At 40.1% G+C, this 21,660-nt stretch overlaps 1 protein-coding gene across 2 annotated transcripts in view; it reads left to right on the top strand.

The window, feature by feature from the left end:
• Nucleotides 1-7,470, top strand: part of lamc3 (laminin, gamma 3) — a 217,703-nt gene extending 210,233 nt beyond the window's left edge. Inside the window, exons 25-28 of one of the 2 annotated variants that reach the window (XM_041811014.1) lie at nt 161-363; nt 5,456-5,596; nt 5,708-5,807; nt 6,220-7,470. In XM_041811014.1, the coding sequence (XP_041666948.1) occupies nt 161-363; nt 5,456-5,596; nt 5,708-5,807; nt 6,220-6,482 (707 nt within the window). In that variant the 3' untranslated portion in view covers nt 6,483-7,470. The remainder of the gene's footprint in view (nt 1-160; nt 364-5,455; nt 5,597-5,707; nt 5,808-6,219) is intronic. The other variant, XM_041811015.1, reaches the window with a different exon arrangement.
• Nucleotides 7,471-21,660: the final 14,190 nt, after the last annotated feature.

The raw sequence follows: 21,660 nt of genomic DNA, 5'->3' as shown, positions 1-21,660 counted from the left end.
TACCTGAGGGGATTATGGACAGGCCAGGTGCACATATTTTGTTAGAAAAGCCTGAAAAGGGGATTTTTGCATAAAATGTCCCCTTTAATTTAGAGATATACTTTAATTTTAACAAGGTTAAAAGTGGCTTCAATTCTTTGGCCTTTCTGTTCCAATCCAGACATGGTGAAGGAGTGGCCCCACAAGCAGGCCCAGACTAAGGCTGCGGTAAAGAAGGAAAAGCCCCTTGAGGAAAAAGTTCTTGCTGATGTCAGAAAAAAGGTCTCACAGATTGAGAAGATGCTCAAACCAGCTCTGGAAAACTCCAGCCTTTCCAGCAACACCACCAAGGAGGCAGAACAGACAGCACACGCTGTGGCCAAGGTATGTTTGCAGTCTGGTGCAGATTAAATATGGCTGAATAGAATTCAATGGATTGACAGGAAATTCAAGGCATTCACATTTTCCCTCTTTAAGGCATCGTAATAGGTTTGATTGTTCGTTGTATGAGATGAATCTAGAATTTATTAAAAAATAACTTTTTAAAGTCAGTCATGGACAAAAATTACTTTTACATGATTCAATTTTTTTGAGATATTGGAGTGACCAGCCAAAAACGTTGCACACATAATCTCTTTTTCCAGGCTTTTCTCTCAGGATTTAAAAAAAACATTCAGGGTAATTTAGTTTTTAGTTAATTGTCAAACAGCAGATTGTTCAAGTAAACGTTGCCGCAAACCTCAACACTTTCTCTCCACACTCTCTTCAGACTTTGGGGACAACAACTCTTAGCAAATAAAGGTTGTAGATTCTGTCCTTTGTGATTAAATGGAGGAAAGGTCATTCTGAGTTTTACCCAAAATGGCTTTATAAATAAAGATACACCAGTGCCTTAGTTGGTATGCACCTAAAGCAGTCCAGTTTACTTTAGAATATAAAGTGCAATGCGAGTAGGATAACCAAAGTTTGTCATTAATCTCAGTGCAGTGTGATACACACTGTCCAGCATATTAAGACTTTGAGCAGAAGCATTCATGTATAAAACATCACCTTAAGTCAGCACAGAAAAAAGGAAGACACAACTGGTTTCTTTAAAAGCACTGACATATTGGCTTTTGTGATGTTATAAAAGCTGAAACTGTATTTATCTCAAACTCTGCACCTCTAGCAACAACGTCAGAATCAGCTTTACTGGCCAAGTATACTTAAGCAACAAGGATTTGGAAGGAGTTACAGTGAATGGATTAATTACTTGTAGCATTTAAGTACAGTTAATAGATTAAAATAGTTATTGATACATTAAGTAGATTATTTAGTGCAAATATAAATATGAGGTGAGGCTTTTACCCCAGTGTGATTTCTTACATTTGAGATTCTGTAAAGAGACACTGCGAGATATTTTGAATTAACTAGGGCTTCATCAGAGTGTTTCTGTGACTGTTGAGTGGTCATCAGAGTGACTCTGTGACTGTTGAGTGGTCTTAAGAGTGACTCTGTGACTGTTGAGTGGTCATCAAAGTGACTCTGTGACTGTTGAGTGGTCATCAGAGTGTAACTGTGACTGTTGAATAGTCATCAGAGTGACTCTGTGACTGTTGAGTGGTCATCAGATTGTAACTCTGACTGTTGAGTGGTCATCAGAGTGACTCTGTGACTGTTGAGTGGTCATCAGAGTAACCCTGTGATTGTTAAATGGCCATCAGAGTGACTCTGTGACTGTTGAGCGGTCATCAGAGTGACTCTGTGACTGTTGAATGGTCATCACAGTGACTCTGTGACTGTTGAGTGGTCATCAGAGTGACTCTGTGACTGTTGAGTGGTCATCAGAGTGTAACTGTAATTGTTGAGTGGTCATCAGAGTGACTCTGTGACTGTTGAGTGGTCATCAGACTGTAACTGTGACTGTTGAGTGGTCATCAGAGTGTAACTGTGACTGTTGAGTGGTCATCAGTGTGTAACTGTGACTGTTGAGTCGTCATCAGAGTGTAACTGTGACTGTTGAATGGCCATCAGAGTGACTCTGTGACTGTTGAATGGTCATCAGCATGTAACTGTGACTGTTGAGTTGTCATCAGAGATGATCTGTGATTGTTGAGTGGTCATCTGAGTGACTCTGCGAATGTTGAGTGGTCATCAGAGTAACTCTGTCACTATTGAGTGGTCATCAGAGTAACGCTGACAGTTGAGTGGTCATCAGAGTGACTCTGTGACTGTTAAATGGTCACCAGAGTGACTCCGTGACTGTTGAGTGGTCATCTGAGTGTAACTGTGACTGTTGAGTGGTCATCAGAGTAACTCTGTGACTGTTGAGTGGTCATCAGAGTGACTCTGTGACTGTTGAGTGGTCATCAGAGTAACTCCGTGACTGTTGAGTGGTCATCAGAGTGACTCTGTGACTGTTGAATGGTCTTCTGAGTGACTCTGGCTGTTGAGTGGTCATCAGAGTGACTCTGTGACTGTTGAGTGGTCATCAGAGTGACTCTGTGACTGTTGAGTGGTCATCAGAGTAACTCCGTGACTGTTGAGTGGTCATCAGAGTGACTCTGTGACTGTTGAGCGGTCATCACAGTGACTCTGTGACTGTTGAATGGTCATCAGGGTGACTCTGTGACTGTTGAATCGTCATCAGGGTGACTCTGTGACTGTTGAGTGGTCATCAGAGTAACTCTGTGACTGATGAGTCGTCATCAGAGTGTAACTGTGACTGTTGAATGGCCATCAGAGTCAATCTGTGACTGTTGAGTGGTCATCAGAATGACTCTGTGACTGTTGAGTGGTCATCAGAGTGACTCTGTGACTGTTGAATAGTCATTAGCATGTAACTGTGACTGTTGAGTTGTCATCAGAGTGACCCTCTGACTGTTGAGTGGTCATCAGAGTGTAACTGTGACTGTTTAGTGGTCATCAGAGTGTAACTGTGACTGTTGAATGGTCATCAGAGTGACTCTGTGACTGTTGAGTGGTCATCAGAGTAACTCTGTGACTGTTGAGTGGTCGTCAGAGTGTAACTGTAATTGTTGAGTGGTCATCAGAGTGACTCTGTGACTGTTGAGTGGTCATCAGACTGTAACTGTGACTGTTGAGTGGTCATCAGAGTGTAACTGTGACTGTTGAGTGGTCATCAGTGTGTAACTGTGACTGTTGAGTCGTCATCAGAGTGTAACTGTGACTGTTGAATCGTCATCAGAGTGACTCTGTGACTGTTGAATGGTCATCAGCATGTAACTGTGACTGTTGAGTTGTCATCAGAGATGATCTGTGATTGTTGAGTGGTCATCTGAGTGACTCTGCGAATGTTGAGTGGTCATCAGAGTAACTCTGTCACTATTGAGTGGTCATCAGAGTAACGCTGACAGTTGAGTGGTCATCAGAGTGACTCTGTGACTGTTAAATGGTCACCAGAGTGACTCCGTGACTGTTGAGTGGTCATCTGAGTGTAACTGTGACTGTTGAGTGGTCATCAGAGTAACTCTGTGACTGTTGAGTGGTCATCAGAGTGTAACTGTGACTGTTGAGTGGTCATCAGAGTGACTCTGTGACTGTTGAGTGGTCTTCAGACTGTAACTGTGACTGTTGAATGGTCTTCTGAGTGACTCTGGCTGTTGAGTGGTCATCAGAGTGACTCTGTGACTGTTGAGTGGTCATCAGAGTGACTCTGTGACTGTTGAGTGGTCATCAGAGTAACTCCGTGACTGTTGAGTGGTCATCAGAGTGACTCTGTGACTGTTGAGCGGTCATCACAGTGACTCTGTGACTGTTGAATGGTCATCAGGGTGACTCTGTGACTGTTGAATCGTCATCAGGGTGACTCTGTGACTGTTGAGTGGTCATCAGAATGACTCTGTGACTGTTGAGTGGTCATCAGAGTGACTCTGTGACTGTTGAATAGTCATTAGCATGTAACTGTGACTGTTGAGTTGTCATCAGAGTGACCCTCTGACTGTTGAGTGGTCATCAGAGTGTAACTGTGACTGTTTAGTGGTCATCAGAGTGTAACTGTGACTGTTGAATGGTCATCAGAGTGACTCTGTGACTGTTGAGTGGTCATCAGAGTAACTCTGTGACTGTTGAGTGGTCGTCAGAGTGTAACTGTGACTGTTGAATGGTCATCAGAGTGACTTTATGGCGGTTGAATGGCCATCAGAGTGTAACTGTGACTGTGACTGTTGAGTGGTCATCACAGTGACTCTGTGACTGTTGAGTGGTCATCAGCGTGTCACTGTGACTGTTGAATGGCCATCAGAGTCAATCTGTGACTGTTGAGTGGTCATCAGAGTGACTCCGTGACTGTTGAGTGGTCATCACAGTGACTCTGTGACTGTTGAGTGGTCATCAGCATGTAACTGTGACTGTTGAGTTGTCATCAGAGACAATCTGTGATTGTTGAGTGGTCATCAGAGTGTAACTGTGACTGTTGAGTGGTCATCAGAGTGACTCTGCAAATGTTGAGTGGTCATCAGAGTGACTCTGTGACTGTTGATTGGTCATCAGAGTGACTCTGTGACTGTTGAGTGGTTGTCAGAGTGACTCTGTGACTGTTGAGTGGTCATCAGAGTGACTCTGTGACTGTTGAGTGGTCATTAGAGTAACTCTGTGCCTGTTGAGTGGTTGTCAGAGTATCTCTGTGACTGTTGAGTGGTCATCAGAGTGACTCCGTGACTGTTGAGTGATCATCAGAGTGACTCTGTGACTGTCTAGTGGTCATCAGAGTAACTCTGTGACTGTTGAGTGGTCATCAGAGTGTAACTGTGACTGTTGAATGGCCATCAGAGTCAATCTGTGACTGTTGAGTGGTCATCAGAGTGACTCGGTGACTGTTGAATGGTCATCAGCATGTAACTGTGACTGTTGAGTTGTCATCAGAGACAATCTGTGATTGTTGAGTGGTCATCAGAGTGTAACTGTGACTGTTGAGTGGTCATCAGAGTGACTCTGCGAATGTTGAGTGGTCATCAGAGTGACTCGGTGACTGTTGAGTGGTCATCCGAGTAACTTTGTGCCTGTTGAGTGGTTGTCAGAGTAACTCTGTGACTGTTGAGTGGTCATCAGAGTGACTCGGTGACTGTTGAGTGGTCATCAGAGTAACTCTGTGCCTGTTGAGTGGTTGTCAGAGTATCTCTGTGACTGTTGATTGGTCATCAGAGTGACTCAGTGACTGTTGAGTGATCATCAGAGTAACCCTGTGACTGTTGAGTGGTCATCAGAGTAACTTTGACTCATAGATCTGAAACTAGAATGGTTTTATCTCTATATATAAATCCTCAAAGGGTGCAGGTTGCCTAGTTGTAAGGTCAAAGTGGACAGCGCGTGTTTGAGTTCAGCCTGTGGCTTTTTTTCAATATGTTGTTCCCTGCTCTTGCTTTCTGATGTCATGTTCTCTTCAAATTAAGGCAAAAAGCCCCAAAACAAATTAGCAGTTAAAAAATGCGTTTTGTCTCATTTTAAACCATAATTCTTTTTCTCTGTTTGTGTGCAGGAATCCAAAGCCATTCTGACACAGGCCAAGCATACCAGGACGGCTTCTGCTCACCTAAGCTCCCACCTGGACTCTGCTTTACGGCAGCTAACCAAACAGGAGACACTGACTAACTCAGCAAAGTCTCAGATCACTTCAGAGGTACCTGAAAAAGAAAGAGTCACTCATTTGAACATCAGAATCTGCAGACATTGATCTGTATTCTGTTTAAGCTTTAAAGACTGCTGATAGAGTGTATCTTCATCTCTTCAGTCTGAGGTTTCTTTGTCTGCGGTAAAAGAAGACATGGAAGCAGCCAAGCTCCAGTTAAAGGCTTTTTCTGTTACACTTACTGAGCTAATCAGCAAAATTGGTGAGTTACTCTCTTATAGATCATTTTTACTGTGCCTGCTTTGTAGTCCTCTGTATCATTTAAACTCATAAATCTTCATTATACCTCAAATGTCAGATCACTAAAGAGCTCTGTGCTTCTTAACACCTCATTTAACATGGAAATATATCCCTGATTTTTATCCCAATAGTTAAGAAAGAATAACTGCTGATCATTGGGCCAAGGAGTATTTTCTTTGTGGTTGGATTTCAGAGTATTAAGATTATTAAGTGGCTTATTTCTGGCCTGCTCTTATTCCTTAAAAGCCTTTTCCTGTATATTGCAATGTTCAATTTATAGAATGTAATAGGAAAGAAGAGACCATGCACTTTATTTATAACTTAGTCTTCCCTTCCTCCATCTGTCTTCTATCTCTTTCACATGTTCCGACCAGATGGGAACGTGGCACTGGAGAGATTTGACCGGATCTTGAACGAGACAGCTCGCCGTCTGAGCATGCTCCGAGGCAGCGTCGAAAGTCCGACATTGGGCTCTAAGATCCAGAAGCTGCAGTCTGCCGCAAAGGAGCAAGAGACCCGGCTGTCCCTCATTGAGCAGGACTTACAGGAGATCAGAGAGGAGCGAGACAGTCTGCGGGACATTGCCTTAAATCTGCCTCAGTCCTGTCCTCAGGCCACAGAAGTAGGAAAAGGCTAGATATTATAGAGTCACTGTTAAGCCAGCTGAACATCAGAAAAATCAGGGAGGATTTTTCTTATAAAAGGGGCTGTGGTCATTTTTTAATCTGTTTGAAAAAGCCATTTAATATCCTTTTTTTCCCCCCCAGGGTACAATTTATTTTACCTCCACACATTTTCACCACAAGCAACAGACTTATCCCCTTCCTCAAATGATTTATCTTCCTCCTGCTATTTTTTTCTACAGTTTTTTTCTCTCCCACTTTGTTTTTCATCAACAGCATCAGAAGTTTAATTTCACCGTGAATAATAACCAGCCGTTCTGAACTGCTGGAGTGCACTGTCAAGTTAAAAATAATGCTGATGTTCCTTTGTGGGTGTAAAAGGTGTGTCTGAGAGCTCCTCCAGTCTGACACATTCATTTACACTTGAGCTCTTTTCATCAGCCTGGCTTAATTAACAATTAGTCCTCGTGGCTCAGCGGGGTTCAGGTCAGGCTTCAATAGCACACAACCTGTGTTTAGGATTCTTACAGTGCCTACCTCTCTGTTTTTATGGCCCATCCAGTTTTATTTTTCTCTGTCTCACTGTTGAATTGTTGAAACATTTGGGCTGCAGTTGTCAAAATCTCTGGCTCTTGCTGATCAAAATGTGAATAATAATGTTGTCTTGAAAAGACTCTTGAAAAGAATGTTTACCAGAATTACATAAGACAAATGAAAACCTGTAAAAATTCAGTCATTACCAAGCCATACTTGCATATCTTTATGAAGTTAACTTTAAACCTATTAAGAGCGTAGTGGACATTCATAGAAACCATTTCACAATAAGTTATGTTTTAAAGGGTCATTTTTATACTAAAAGTGCCAGTTTTTTAATCAACTCAGTGGAACTGGAGGAGCTACAAAAAGCCTGAATTGGTTGATTGTGGATCAAGGAAGACAACAGAAATAAATACTAAGTTGTAAAACTTTTTTTGCTCTTTGGGAATTATTTCAACCTGAATCTGGCTCATTTGGACACATCTTCTAAATTTAGTCCTCTAAGAACAAAATTGTTCAGTACATTTATCTCCTGTCAGCTAAAACTGTCTAGTCAGCACATACAGTAAGCGTTTAGAAGAGAGCCTTTTAAGAAATTTAAAGGGTGAGATCGGGATGCCAGAATTATAAATTCAAAGAAACTTAGACAACTATGATCGAAGAGAACTTTATAATATTTAAAAGAGGCAAAATGAATTGAAGTGGCAGAACAATTGTAAAAACAAAAAAGTGGCACAAAAATGGGTGAAAAGGTGCAGATGTGAATTATTTACAAAATAGGGCAGAAATGGTTTAAAAGTGTCAAAAAAAAGTGTCAAAAAATGGGCAGAGTGGTAAAAATGGGTAAAGAGTGTCAAACAGGGTGATAAAAATCAATATGATTTTGGCTAAAAAGTGGCAAAAATGGGCCACAGTTGTCATAAAAGGAGAAAAAATTGTTATTTGTGCCAAAAAAGAGTTCCAAAAAGCAGCAAAAATTGGTCAAAAGTGCCACAAATGGGTAAAAACAGTATTGGCTCAAAAGTGGCAAGATGGGGCAAAAGTCGAAATGAGTTAAAGTTGCAAAAAGAAGTGACAAAAGGCAGCAATAATTGGTTGAGGAGGGCAAAATAGGGTTTAAAAAACAGGATAAATGGGTTAAAAGTGGCAAAAATGGGCCTCAGTTGTCAAAAAGGGGCAAAAAATTGTTATTTGTAAAAAAAAGTTACAAAAAGGAGCAAGAAGTGGCAAAAGTGTTACAAATAGGTGAAAAGGCAGCAAAAATGGATGGAAAGAGGCAAAAAGTGCCAAAAGTTGGCAAAAATGGGTTGAGTGCCAAAACAGGGTGAAAAAAAATCAAGAAAATGGTTTAAAAGTGGCAAAAGAAGTTGCAAAATTGGCTAAATAGTGGCCAAACAATGGCAAAAAATGGAGCAATAATGGGCAAAAAGGTACAGTTTTGGATTAAAAGTGGAAAAATAGGGCAAAAGTTTAAATCAGTTAAAAGTTTCAAAAAGAATTTACAAAGGCAGCAAAAATGGGTTAGGGAGGGCAAAATAGGAATTAAAAACAGAATAAATGGGTTAAAAGTGGCAAAAGGAAGTGTTAAAAATAGGTGAAAAAGCAATCAAAAGGGGTTCAAAGTGGCAAAAAATGTGTGACAGTGGTAGAATTTGATCATCATCATAAAGTGGCAAAATTAGTTACAATTGGCAAAAATTGACATAAGCAGAAAAAATGTGTTAAAAATTGCAAAATAGGGTAAAAAATGGCCACAACTGGCAACAAGCAGCAAAAAATGGGTTAGAAATAGCAATAGAAGTAGCAGAAATTGGTATTAAAAGTGGTTTAATTGGTTTAAAAGTTGCACAAATGAATTATTTCAACATTAGAACCCAATAATAGCTTGACTTATCAGCTCCAGTATGAGGAAACTGTTAGCCATGAGGAAACTGATTGAGATCATCAATAAATCAGAACTGGGTAGGTCTCATCCTCTGGGCCTGATTTATTTTACCATGCACGAGCATGATTGCCCCCCACCCCCACCTCGCTAGTCTTCATTCACATTTACATTGTTCTGTCATTCCTACCATGGGTGGTCAGCCAGTTTCACATCTCTTCAGAGATGTTCAATAGAGTTCAAGTCAGAGCTCTCAATGGGCCACTCTAGGACATTCACAGAGTCGTCCCTAAGGCACTCCTGTGTTGTCTTGGTTGTGTGCTTAGGGTTTTTGTCATGTTGGAAGTTGAACCTTAAGCGCAGTCTGAGCTCCTGAGGGATGTCCAACAGTTTTTCAATGAGGATATCTCTGTATTCTCCCTTTAGCTTTCCCTCAACCCTGACTGGTCTTCCAGTCCCTGCTGCTGAGAAACACCCCCAGAGCATGATACTGCCACCTCCATACTTTGCTGTTGGGATGGTATTGGGCTGGTGATGTGGTGCCTTGTTTCTTCCAGACACAACTTTAAGAACTGAGGCCAAGCAGTTTTGTCTTGGTTTCAGCAGACCAGAGAATCTTGTTTCTCACAGTCTGAGAGTCCTTCAGGTGCTTTTTTTGCAAACTTCAAGGAGGTTTCATGAGTTTTGCAAGGAGTAGAGGCCTCCGTCTAGCTCAACTGCAGCATCAGGCTGCAACTTAAAATAAAAAAGGTGAAGGGGGTGTGAATTCTTTCTGGATAAACTTTTTGTAATGTATTATTTTTGCTCAAGTTTAGGTTGTAGAGCTCTACAAACTCCAAGATAAGCTCATTTTTATTTTCTCTCTCTGAAAAACTGGTTAAAATGTAGATCAACTTTCAAATTATGACAGCACTAAGACGAACATTAATGGAAATCCATCATGTGGATAAATGAAGCTCTGAGATCTGGGAGTTAAGAGTTGTCATTTCCAGTCAGTGTAGTAGCTAAGTAGAGATGAGCGTCATTACCGTTCATATTATGAAAACAAAATTCTGGATTATTCAGAAGTAGCATAGGGAGTTAAAGGAGCACTGAGGCTTTCAAATGTTTTTATAGAAAATCCCTGCTCCATAATGTTGCAATTTCAAACACTGGAGAGTTCAGACAGAAAATATCATACACAGGAGTTTAACAATGAAAATAAGATATTGTCTACGTTTCTGAAAGTTTCCTGTCCTCTTGAACCTTGTAAACTCACCCATAAAAATAGATCAATCAGAAGTCTTGAGTCATCATCTGCTCACATGCAAATTAAAAGCAGCAGAAAAGCATTTCTTCTGCTTGTAGCTGAGCACACCAAAAGTTTTGGGTACATTGCAAAAGATGCATTGAAGACATCCGCCTCGTCTAATACAGCTGTTCTGTTGATGTGCATTTCTTTGAACATTTACATGCACTTCAATCAGTAAGAAGACAATAAAGCAAGAGTTTGTCTCTCGAGCAAAATGTGTTCTCACTTTGTACAACAGATGCGTTACCAAAGAGAGGAGAAACAAGTAAAAAATCAAAAAGATGGTAGAGAAAATGTGTTTCAGAGAGAATTACAAGGATGTGACAAGAGCGTTTTCAGATTTTAAATGAAAGTTCAAGAGCAGAAACAAAAGCATTAGAGCAGCACTTGCTTCAGTATGATCTTCTTTGTCAACACTTAGCAAGGAGTTCAACTCTCGATGGCTTTCTTTTTGTTATATGTGTCTTTCAATGTTGGGACAAAAAAAGTATTTAACAGCAAGTCAGTCTTTGCAGAATTACAGCTGAAACAAGGGCAAAAAATATTCATTTTTGGCTTTATCGTGGTGGGGAGTCCGTAGTTTTTGTAGCTTGAGATCATATTTAGTGTATGTTAAGGTTGAGCCTAAACTTTAAATGTTAACACTGCCATGGTCCAGCCAATCGGTGCTAGTAGTCTCACAATTAGTGGACTGGGGATCACCTGAGTGTAGTGAATGTGCCTCAGGCAATTGTACAATAAAGACACCTGTGTCTGGATTGCCAGTAACTGGTTAATCAGTATTCCTGGCTACCATTACACCCTGAAGACAAAAGAACACTCAGAACTCAACTCAACTCAGAAAGAGGTTATTGAAAAGTAAAAAATTTCCAAGGCAATGAATATCCCCAAGAGCTCAGTGAAATCCATCATCAAGAAATGGAAGGAATATGGCACATGTGTAAATCTGCCTAGATCAGGCTGTCCTCACAAACTGAGTGAGCGTGCAAGAAGGAGGCTAGTGAGAGAGGACACCAACACACCTAGGACTACTCCGAAGGAGTTACAAACTTCAGCAGCTGAGATGGGAGAGACTCTGCATACAACAACTGTTGGCCAGGTTCTTCATCAGTCAAAGGTTCATGGGAGAGTGGCAAAGAGAAAGCCACAGTTGAAAATTAAATCTGGACTAGAGTTCCCCAAAAGGCATGTGGAAAGGCATGGTCAAGTGGGAGAAAGTACTTTGATCTGATGAGACCAAAATGGTGCTTTTTGGACAACACACTATCTCTACTGTGAAGCACAGTGGTGGCAGCATCATGCTGTGGGGATGCTTCTCAGCAGCCATCCCTGGAAGGCTTGTAAAGGTAGAGGGTAAAATGAATGTGGCAAAACATAGGAAAATTCTGGAGGACAATCTTATTTAGTCTGCAAGAGAACTACGGTATGGGAGAAGATTTCTTTTCCAGCATGACAATGACTTGAAGAATACAGCGAAAGATTCACAGAAATGGTTTAAAGACAACAAGGTGAATGTTCTGGAGTGGCCAAGTCAAAGCCCAGACCTCAGTCCAAAAGAGAATTTGTGGCTGGACTTGAAAAAGGAGGAAATCGCAGCGTTTCGATGTGTAAGCCTGATTAATTGATTGACTATAAGAGGGTGAATATTGCATATTTCAATTTCATTGATACTGCTTTGTAGAAATCTGTTTTCACTTTGACTTTAAAGAGTTTTTTGGTTATAAAAACATCCAAATTATATTGCCCATGATTGAGTTATAAAATCAGTAAAACCCCCAAGGGAGTCAATACTTTTATAGGCACTGTGAGATTGATAATAACCGTAAGCCCAGTTTAACAAAGAAGAGATGGAGGATGACAGATTTCCAGTGAGAGCTTTATGAATAAATAGTCGTTGACATCTGCCACGTCTGTTATTGAAGGCCAACCAACTTTATCATGGAGGGTGAAATGGTGGGTGGAGTAACAGGCACCAGTAATAAATCTGAGGGCAGAATGATAAACTGAGTGTAAAGGTTTTAGAGTGGAGGCAGACACATTTCAATAAATTACATCACCATAGTCCAGAACAGGCATGCAGATGGTTTCAGTGTTCTGTTCTCTGCAGGCCAGAGAATAATGAAGATGGTTTCACCACAGATAGCCGAAAGATTTTTTTACCCAGCCAGATCAAAACATTTGCACGACCTTTTCTATATTATGACCTTCTGGAGTTGCTGTATGTAAATAGCTCTCTCTTGTAACAGAAACACTGCAGAGTCCTTGTGGTAGATGTAGTATATCAGCAAACAATGGTGATGGATATTACAGTCTGATAGCATTGGTACAGGATTAATGAAATAAAATTCAAAAAGTACAGGACCCAATACAGGACCTTGTGGAACACCGTAAGATAAGCCTGCTTGTCTTTCACATGAAGGTTTCTCCACCAAGGAGAGACTTCCGTCTAGCCACTCTGCCTTAAAGCCCAGATCATTGGAGGGCTGCAGTGATGGTTGTCCTTCTGGAACTTTGTCCCAGCTCCACATAAGATCTCTGGAGCTCAGATTGACCTTCAGTTTTTCACTTTCTCCTGATGAGGTACTGAGTTCAGATTAATGAGAATGAAGACAAGATAACGCTAAGCATCAACATCCTTTACATTCAAATGACACTATGATACAGTCCTATCTTAAGGGGCTGGATGATCTAGGCCTCTACTTTTTAAAACTCTGTGACCCTTAAATCTCTGAACAGATGTCTTGTCTGTTCAATCTCTCTATTATATCTGGAGTCATCTCCAGGTCAGGAAATGTGCTCATGTAGTCCCACTGCACAAGGCTGGTGATAAAAATGACCTCAATATCTACTGGCAAAGCTCCAAACTCTCCTGTCTCCCCAACATCCCAGAGTCATTAGTAAATAATCAACTCTAATCATCCCTCTTAGAAATTCTGTATTAAGACCACATCAGTTTCAGAGCTAAACACAGCACTGTTTCTGCTGTTATGTTAGTTTTAAACAAGTGTATCTATTGTTGATCTCATGGTTTAGATTTGTGCTGATATGCAGCTGTAAGGCCTTCTATGTAGAAGTGTGTACCTTTCCAAATCAGGTCCAATCAATTTTTTTTTTACCACAGATGGACTCCAAAGAGAGTGTAGAAACATCCCAGCAAAGATCTAGAAAAATGGGAGGAACCTGAGCTATATTTTAAGTGTTGTTGCAAAAGTCTATTTCTTTTTTATTAACCCTTTGTCATGATGGGGTACTGAGTGTAGATTAATGGGAATATAAACATTTTTTTCACTGTTGCATCAGGCTGCAACATAAGAAAACTGAATAAAGTGAAGGGGGTCTGAATACTTTCTGAATGCACTGTCACTCCAAAGCATTTCATGGTTAACCTTGTTAAACAGCTCTTCTTCTCCTATCACTTGGACTGTCAGAGTTCTCCAATTTGCACAAATGTAACTTTCCTACACTCTGTTTCTGCCAAGGAAGTTTCTTCCACGGAGAAATGTCCAGAAGAGGGAACCACCATTAGCAGAGGAGAACATGCTGTGGGCAGATCATTTTAATTGGCCGGGGAGGATATAATGCATTTTGTTAGGAAGTTTTTCAAATCCAAGAGGAGGTGTTGCCCAATTTTCAGAGCTGGCTCAGTGATCATGAGCCAAGAGCCAAATCAGAAGTTGGCACCAAATGATAGATTAAGCTTGGCTACTGGAGGGGGGGGGGGGGGGGTAATTATGGCTGCTCATCAGGATCAGCAGGAAGCCTCTACTTTCACTTTCTCCTCTTGTGTGTCGATAAGCATATTGGCATTTATGGGCGGGATTTTGATCACATGCTGCTACTATATTTTTAGGAGAAAAATTATTAATTCCATAGGAAACATCATAAACATTAAACAGGTGATTAAATCCATAAAAGTAGCACATAATGCTGAGGCCAGATAAGGTTTTCGTGGGTCTTAACATCAAAGATAGTTCCCACCAAACCCCCCACTGTGGCCTGACTTCCACTTCATAGCCAGTCATCAATTTAGCTCAGGAGAGGAAACTAAAAATGTTGTACCCTCTGAAACATCCTCACCTTTTCACTCCAAACCCTGCCAGGCCTCATTTAGCACCACAAAATAACAGATTTCAAATATTAAAGCTGCTCCTGGCCTCATTCTTTTCACGGAATCACACAGAGATGTCAGTGTGACTGCGAGAATGCTTCAAAAACAGTAAATAGATTAAACCGGCTCATGAAAAAAGGTGGAAATAAATGTCAGACCATTCTTTAATATGTCAGACCACAGGTTCAAAGAAGACGGCAAAAACAAGGATTAGCATTGTAGCCTCGACTCACCTCTTCAAATCCTAAAAACATATGCAAATAGATCCTTCAAGCCACATAAATACAGTTTTATATTTATGAGGTGTGCCTCTAATTCTTTACACCTTTCTGAAAGATTATACTGAAAAAAAACACTATTTTTAATTATCAAGCACGCTTAGAAACATGTTCACAACACAAGCAGGACAGAATCACCCAGCATTATTTTAGCTGAGCCCAAACAGACAGTCAAAATCACGACTATACTGCTGTAGTATGATAATTCAGTGTGTTTAAGCTGCTCCGTGAACAAGCATGCTAACCAAAGAGAAACACGAGTCGTGACAAGCTTGACAACAGATCCACTCCCTGCATTGCAACAAGTGGAATCATTCAAGTTGAAACTATAAAGAAAATGGATTTGCATGATGAAATAAGAGAAACCTCGTTCACAATCCTACCTCATGGCTCCAGTTCTGTTGCTTTTCTCATGGAAAGAGGAGCATTCTGAGGCGTCTGCAGGGAATTGTTAAAGTTAGAAAAGAGCCCAAATTATAAAACTATGAAAGCCGTGGTGTTGTTGAAAGCTGATGAAGGTGTTTGTCTTCTGTGGGACATGATCGTGTTCAAAAGCATCAGCGAACGTATATTTGTCTAATTAAACAAACATGATCTTCTTTTCACCAATGGAGCCAGAACACTTAAAATCAAGATGATAACCAGAGTATGCACAGAGATGAGGCTGATGGGAAAGATGAAAAAACAAACTCAGCACAAAAGTAAGGAAATTTGTGTTTGGTAGATGAGTTCTTTGTGTAACAGTGCTTCTTTGCTGCATTTGAAAGCCTGTTTATTTATTTTCAGTGGTGCCACACAGTAGAGTTAGCGCTGTTGCCTCACAGCAAGACGGTCAGGGCCTGGAAGCGAAGTACCTGAATGCAGCCGATGACCTCAACTTCACACCGGAAGTCGGAAAATCTCCGCCATATCTCGTCCTCTAATACCAGAAGTCACTTGAACTGAATGTCTTCTTTGTTGTTTTCTCCGCGTGTCATCGCCATGTTAATAGAGGTAAGTCCACCTCATAAGGAAATGCAAGTAGATAAAAACATAAGCTAGTTTTTGGCTTAACAAGCACAGCGATAACATGACATTTGTTTTAATGAATCGATTTACGATCCAAATTCACTTATCACTGAGCACGGACATAATATGCGACGGGAGATTGGCTGGCTGGCTGAACGCCAGCGTTGCCAGAGGCAAGTCCGCTAAGTCATTCAACACAGTAGACAAGGATTGTGCAAGTTTTCAGAATAAAAAGCTCAAATGACGAGATTGCATGGATTTTAATGAATCATTTATAATAAATGATCCATATTCAAATAACTGATAGTGAAACATAAAAGCAGAACCCGCTTTCTTGTATTTTCTCAGCTAAATGAAAATATGTACTCCATAATTTCAAATAAAATAATTTCATATAATACAGTTTCATATATGGAGTGTTATATTTAATTCAGAATATATATATGTGTGTAGAGAAATTTAATCTGATTGTTAGAGCTGTTTATTCTGAAAACTTGCACAATCCTTGTCTACTGTATTGAATGACCTAGCAGATCTGGCAACATGGTGGCAACATCAGTGTCTGGCCAGTCAATCTCCTGTCACATGTTATGTCTGTGTACAGTGATACTTGAATTTGGATCGTACATTGATTTATTAAAATTAATCTCATGTAATCGCTGTGCTTGTTAGTCTGAAAATTTACATATTTTTCATCTATGTGGCGGACTTTCCTCTGTTAATATGGCGGCGATACACGATGAAAACAATGAAGAAGACGTTCAGTTCATGTGACTACCGGTATTAGAAGACGAGGCATGGCGGTGCTCGTCCAACTTCCGGTATGAAGTGGAGGTCCTCTGCTGCATTCAGGTCCCTCTCCCTTTGTGTGCAAAATCTGCATGTTCTCGGCTTCCTCCCACCACCAAAGACATTCTTGTTAGGATAAATTGGCCGTAGGTGTGAATGTGAGCATGCCTGGTTGTCTGTCTCTATATGTCAGCCCTGTGATTGACTGCTGACCAGTCCAGGGTGAACCCCGCCTCTCTCCCAATGATGGCTGGGATAGGCTCCAGCCCCCCTGTGATCCCCAACGGGATAAGCAGTATAGAAAATGGATGGATGGAGGTTAACTAATTCCCCCAACAAATAAAGCCCGCCCACGAAAGTTGAGTCAGTCAAGCCAATCCCTGAAAGTGACAAACCCCAGTAGGCAACACTACCAGGACTTCTCTAAGAGCTGGTCATCTGGCCAAACCATAACCTTGCAAAGCAGATGGATACGCCCGTTTCCTTGTTTCTCACTGGTTAATCCATCTTGCAAAGCTCCCATCTGAACCGTTTGGCCCGTTTAGAAAGTGACAGGACCAATCAGCGACAAGGGGCAGTACTTTCAGGCGCAGCGGAGTCGTGACATATGCAAGCAGCAGCAAGACGCTGGTGCAATTATGGCGGAAGACATTAGCATGGATGCTGCTGAAGTGCCAGTTTTATCAGAACTTGACGACATTTCTTCATTGAAAGAACAAAGAAGAGCAGTGAGTTGTTTTCTTTTCAAAAAGGACAAAAGTTGTGTACTGACGTGTCCACAGTCACCATGTTTCGCGTTATTCCTCGGCAGCTGCTCACACACAGCTTGATAGCGGCTTCGTCACATGTTTTGTTGCTCTGATTGGCCCGTAAAGATTTGACAGTCAGAAGGTTCATCCAATCACACTCCAAGCTTTTTTCAAAGCCTCTGCCTTTTCCCAAATGTTTTCTATTGAAGCTTTCCCAGATGGATGTGTGAAACAAATCCATCTGGTGTGTCAGGTTAGCCAAACCAAGTTATCTGGGGAGAAGCAGGGTTGCCAGGTCCCTGAATTTGCTGTGGAATTGGGCTACATTTTACCATACTGCTGTGGGAAAACTTTTTCTAAAATCTAAGGCAGTTTTTTCCTGCTGTTGATGATCACTTTACTACAGAATAAGTAGATTTGACTAAATAAGTCTTTGTAGCAGACACTGCTAATGATGAGCAAAGCGAACGCAGGTTTTTCTATAATTTCACTGCTCAATAGAGCTCGTTCCTTTCCATTTTTAATGATGTTTTGCTACTTTATTAAAGTTTAGGCAATAATTGTTTCTGACTGTGAATGACTTTGCAAATTAATTTTCCTTCGTGCACTTTCAATAGAAACTCTTTTATCAGGAGAGTGATCAGACTTTTTTTCTGGGCATAATTCTCGAAACAATCTGAATAAATCTGTCCAGTTTAAGATGTTTTGTGTCTGAAGCTGCTTTGGCCTTAGCACTGACACGTCTACTCCTATTCAGGAATGACCTCTGTCTGTCTTTATGGAGTGTTATTACAGGGAAAGACTCAATGCCTATAAAAGCAGACATTCATCCAATCAGAACTAAACATACAGAGGTGTGTAGGCTGTGTGACAGCCCTGGATGTGTGTATTTACCTGATACTCATAGAGCTCTCTGTGTCAGGGCTTTGGCTCCATCTTGTGGTCTATTGCAGATTTGCTGAGGTTTTGTACACTGGGAAAAGACAACCAGTGTGTAAATGAATGCATATACAAAGAAGAAACTGTGCAACTGCAAGTAAAAGGAGAAAGGTCTGCACACTATTCAGCTTGGCCTGTGTAAATAAAATGACCCAGCTGGAGCTGCACAGCATGTGGACCTTTCTCCTTATTTCTTGAATAAAATGTGTCCTGATTTCGACATCTAAATAAAATATTTCTTATGTTTTAATTGTGCAAAGAAAGCGTGGTAACAAACAATCAGAACGACAGCAGTGGTGAAACAGTAGCCCTAAAAAATCAGATCTTATACAGCTTTAGTGACTGTGTGATGACTGGCTGAGTATTTAAGAATGAAAAACAAACTGAAAAGAAAAGCATGCAGTGTGTCAATAATTAGGGTTGAGTATATATGCTGTTTTAACTGAATAGAATAGAGCAATGGTCCTCAAATGGTGTGCCTAGAGACAATTTTAGGTGTGCCTTGGGAATTCGTCTGACTTTACATTAGTACTACAACTATGCAACAACTAAAGAAACTATAACCAATGTCCTTACTGCATGCAAGCATTACACGCTGCATTGCATTACACAGCATTGCATCCTCACTGTCCGTCTGTTATCTGTTAAATATGCAAATGTAAATTTACATGTAAAAATATGACATCTCATGCTTTTACTTAGAAAGTAGAAAATCTGAGGTATGGTGCCTCTAACGGCTGTAAGCCACATAGTTTTGTCTCCGTGTTGGCACAAGTCAGACCATAAAAATTCATGTGGTTAGGGTTCAAGTGGTTATGAAGAATATCCATGCAACACACTCCACTTTGTAAAACAAGCTAACAAGTTTTCAGGATTGAGAAAAGTGGAAGAAATTTAAATGAGCAGTAAGGCATAGAGGGTGTCAATGTATTGGGCAGGGTATCTGAAAGCAACATCAAATAAGGTTTGTACCTGAGCTCAGAGAAATGAAACTAATTTGGATCACAGAGCTAGTTAAGTGTATGGGGGTGAAACTGATTCACAGATTGAGCACCGACTTCCAAAATCTAATCAGTTGACCTATGAAGTCAAAGTGTAGGTGAATACCAAGTCCAGTGCTGGACTGGGAGGAAAATTTGGCCCCAGCATTTCACACTGTTCCTTTGTCCTCTTTAGCAGATCTGACCTCTTTAGATCTGCTAAAGAGGACAAAGCTGAGAAGTTAATGCCATACAAATGAAATTATGTGTATTCAACCTGTTTTCACTGAGTCTACTGTTATCAGAGGTAGCAAGAGAATCAAAATTTTACTCAAGTAAAGTATTTTAAAGTTAAACATTTAAGACCAAAAAAAAAAAAAACATTCTTGTCCCAAAGTGGCTCAGACCACTTGGAAAATGTCCCGTGTGCCAGATTACCAGTCCAGCCATGGCCACGTCTAACACAGAATAAGAATGGAACTAAATAACAAGAACAAGATTAACAAATTCAGCCTGACAGCCTCCTCTGTCCGTCAGGACATTATAAAAAAAGATCTCTTTTGTCAAAATGTTTGTTTACAGAATTAACATGGTAGCACCGCCTTGTGCTGAAACTAAAAAGAACAATAAAGTTAGGCAGGCCGCATTTGGCCCCAGGCCATAGTTTTGGACACCCCCATCATATATATATATATATATATATACACATATATATATACATTTATTATTATTATTATTATTATTATTATTATTATTATTATTATTATTATTATTTGTTTTTATTATTACATATACATTTTTTCGTTATTATATTTCAATATTATGAATATACTTTTTTTTTCTCCCCCTCTGCATCGCTCACTGTCCCTTATGTACTACTTGAATATCACTCATCTGTCTTGTTATTTCTCACCAATAAAAATTAAATAAAATAAAATAAAATAAAAGAAAAGAGCCATGAGGAAATAAGTCTGAGATTACAGTGAAACCATGGCACACTCCTATAGCCCTGCATGAGACATGTATTTTGCTGTGTGTCAAACATAAGAAAGGTCAGACACAATAAAGCTGAACAGTTACCAGGATCCGGAGCCATCAGCAGGTCATTAGACACCCTGAGGAGAGCTGACTCAGTGTTGAGCTGCAGACCATGACTGCCATTTGTCCCTGATATGATACCATAATATTTTTGCTTATTGGCCCACACATTTGCTGAATTAGGAAATATCATCTCATGCAGATTGTTTTGGCTCTTAGACAAAAAAAAAGTTCCTTTCAGAGCTAGAAATGGAAAAATATCATCAGAGAGAATAACCCACAACCTTTCCATGGTAATATTTCTGTTTTGAGCTCATAAAAGTAATATTTGTGTGGGTCAGAAAGCCGTCCTATGGTTATCTGTGTAGAGTAAACATGATGAAACAGTCTTGAGTCTCTGTTGTGTTGCATTTTCAGAGGCTGACTAAGGTCATAAACTTCAATAGACTGCTGAAAATGGAATAAACTTTAGTGTGAGAGAATAAAATAACACTGAATCCATGTTGGATTTCCCTGCAGTGGTAAGGGCAGTTTATGTTATCTGGTTTTTACTACTTGTAAAAGTACAGTAACACTATTTTTCCCATGCAGAGCTGTGAAGGTGTGAGCTTTAAAAAGACCAAGGCCAGTCTGGTTCATTCTGTATTTCACACAGCTGATAGGATTTACTGTGATTTATGGAGTTTGGTATGTTGTCTTTATTTTAAAATCAGTGCTTTAAATACACAAAGCCTTCAGATTAATCAGCAATGAGGATAAATGCGATTCGGATTTCTCGACTTTACTGGACTGTCTCAGCCAAGGACTTTCTGTTCATCTCTCTTTTTTCAGTCTTTAGTAAATTGCAACTAAAAGGCTGCAGTCTGGCTCACACTGGTGGTACAACAGCATAAAAAATGTTTTTTTTTCCTTTTGATTTGTTATTATTGTTATTATTATTATTATTAATAATAATAATAATAATAAAGAATTCATTTATAAAGTGCTTTCAGTCAAAGTGCTGTACATAGAGATAAAAACACTAATTAGCTAATAAAGATGCAATAAGATTGTCACAAATGATGATAATTGTTGATGATAATTTTGTATTTTTTATTAAGTTTAAATGCGACTTTGGTCAGGTCAGTCTGCACAAAGACAAGACTATGTTTACGGCATGGAAGATGGGGCAGTAAATTAACATCTACACTATAAAAAGCATTAATTATTGAATTCAGGTGCTGCCACAGGTGTATAAAATCAAGTACCTAGCCATGCAGTCTCTATTTTTGATACTAAATGTGTCGCTCTGAAGAACTCAGAGACTTCAAGGGTGGTACTGTGATGGATGCCACCTTTGCAATAAGACAGCTCATGACATTTCATCCCTTCTTATTACTCCACAGTTAACTGTTAGTGATATTAGAAAGCAGAAGCATTTAGGAACAACAGCAACTCAGCCAGACATCATATTAATATAAGCACTAAAGCTGTGCAGCAGGAGATTTATGGATTGGGTTTCCATGGCCCAGCAGCTGCATGCAAGCCTCACATCACCAAGTCCAATTTTTTACTCATAGTTATGACTTTTATCTCATAATTATTTTCTCATAA

Source organism: Cheilinus undulatus, linkage group 17 (assembly GCF_018320785.1).
Source record: "Cheilinus undulatus linkage group 17, ASM1832078v1, whole genome shotgun sequence".
NCBI classification, from domain to species: domain Eukaryota; kingdom Metazoa; phylum Chordata; class Actinopteri; order Labriformes; family Labridae; genus Cheilinus; species Cheilinus undulatus.
The sequence above is the reverse complement of the archived record's forward strand: the minus strand, read 5'-3'. Positions and strand labels throughout refer to the sequence as shown.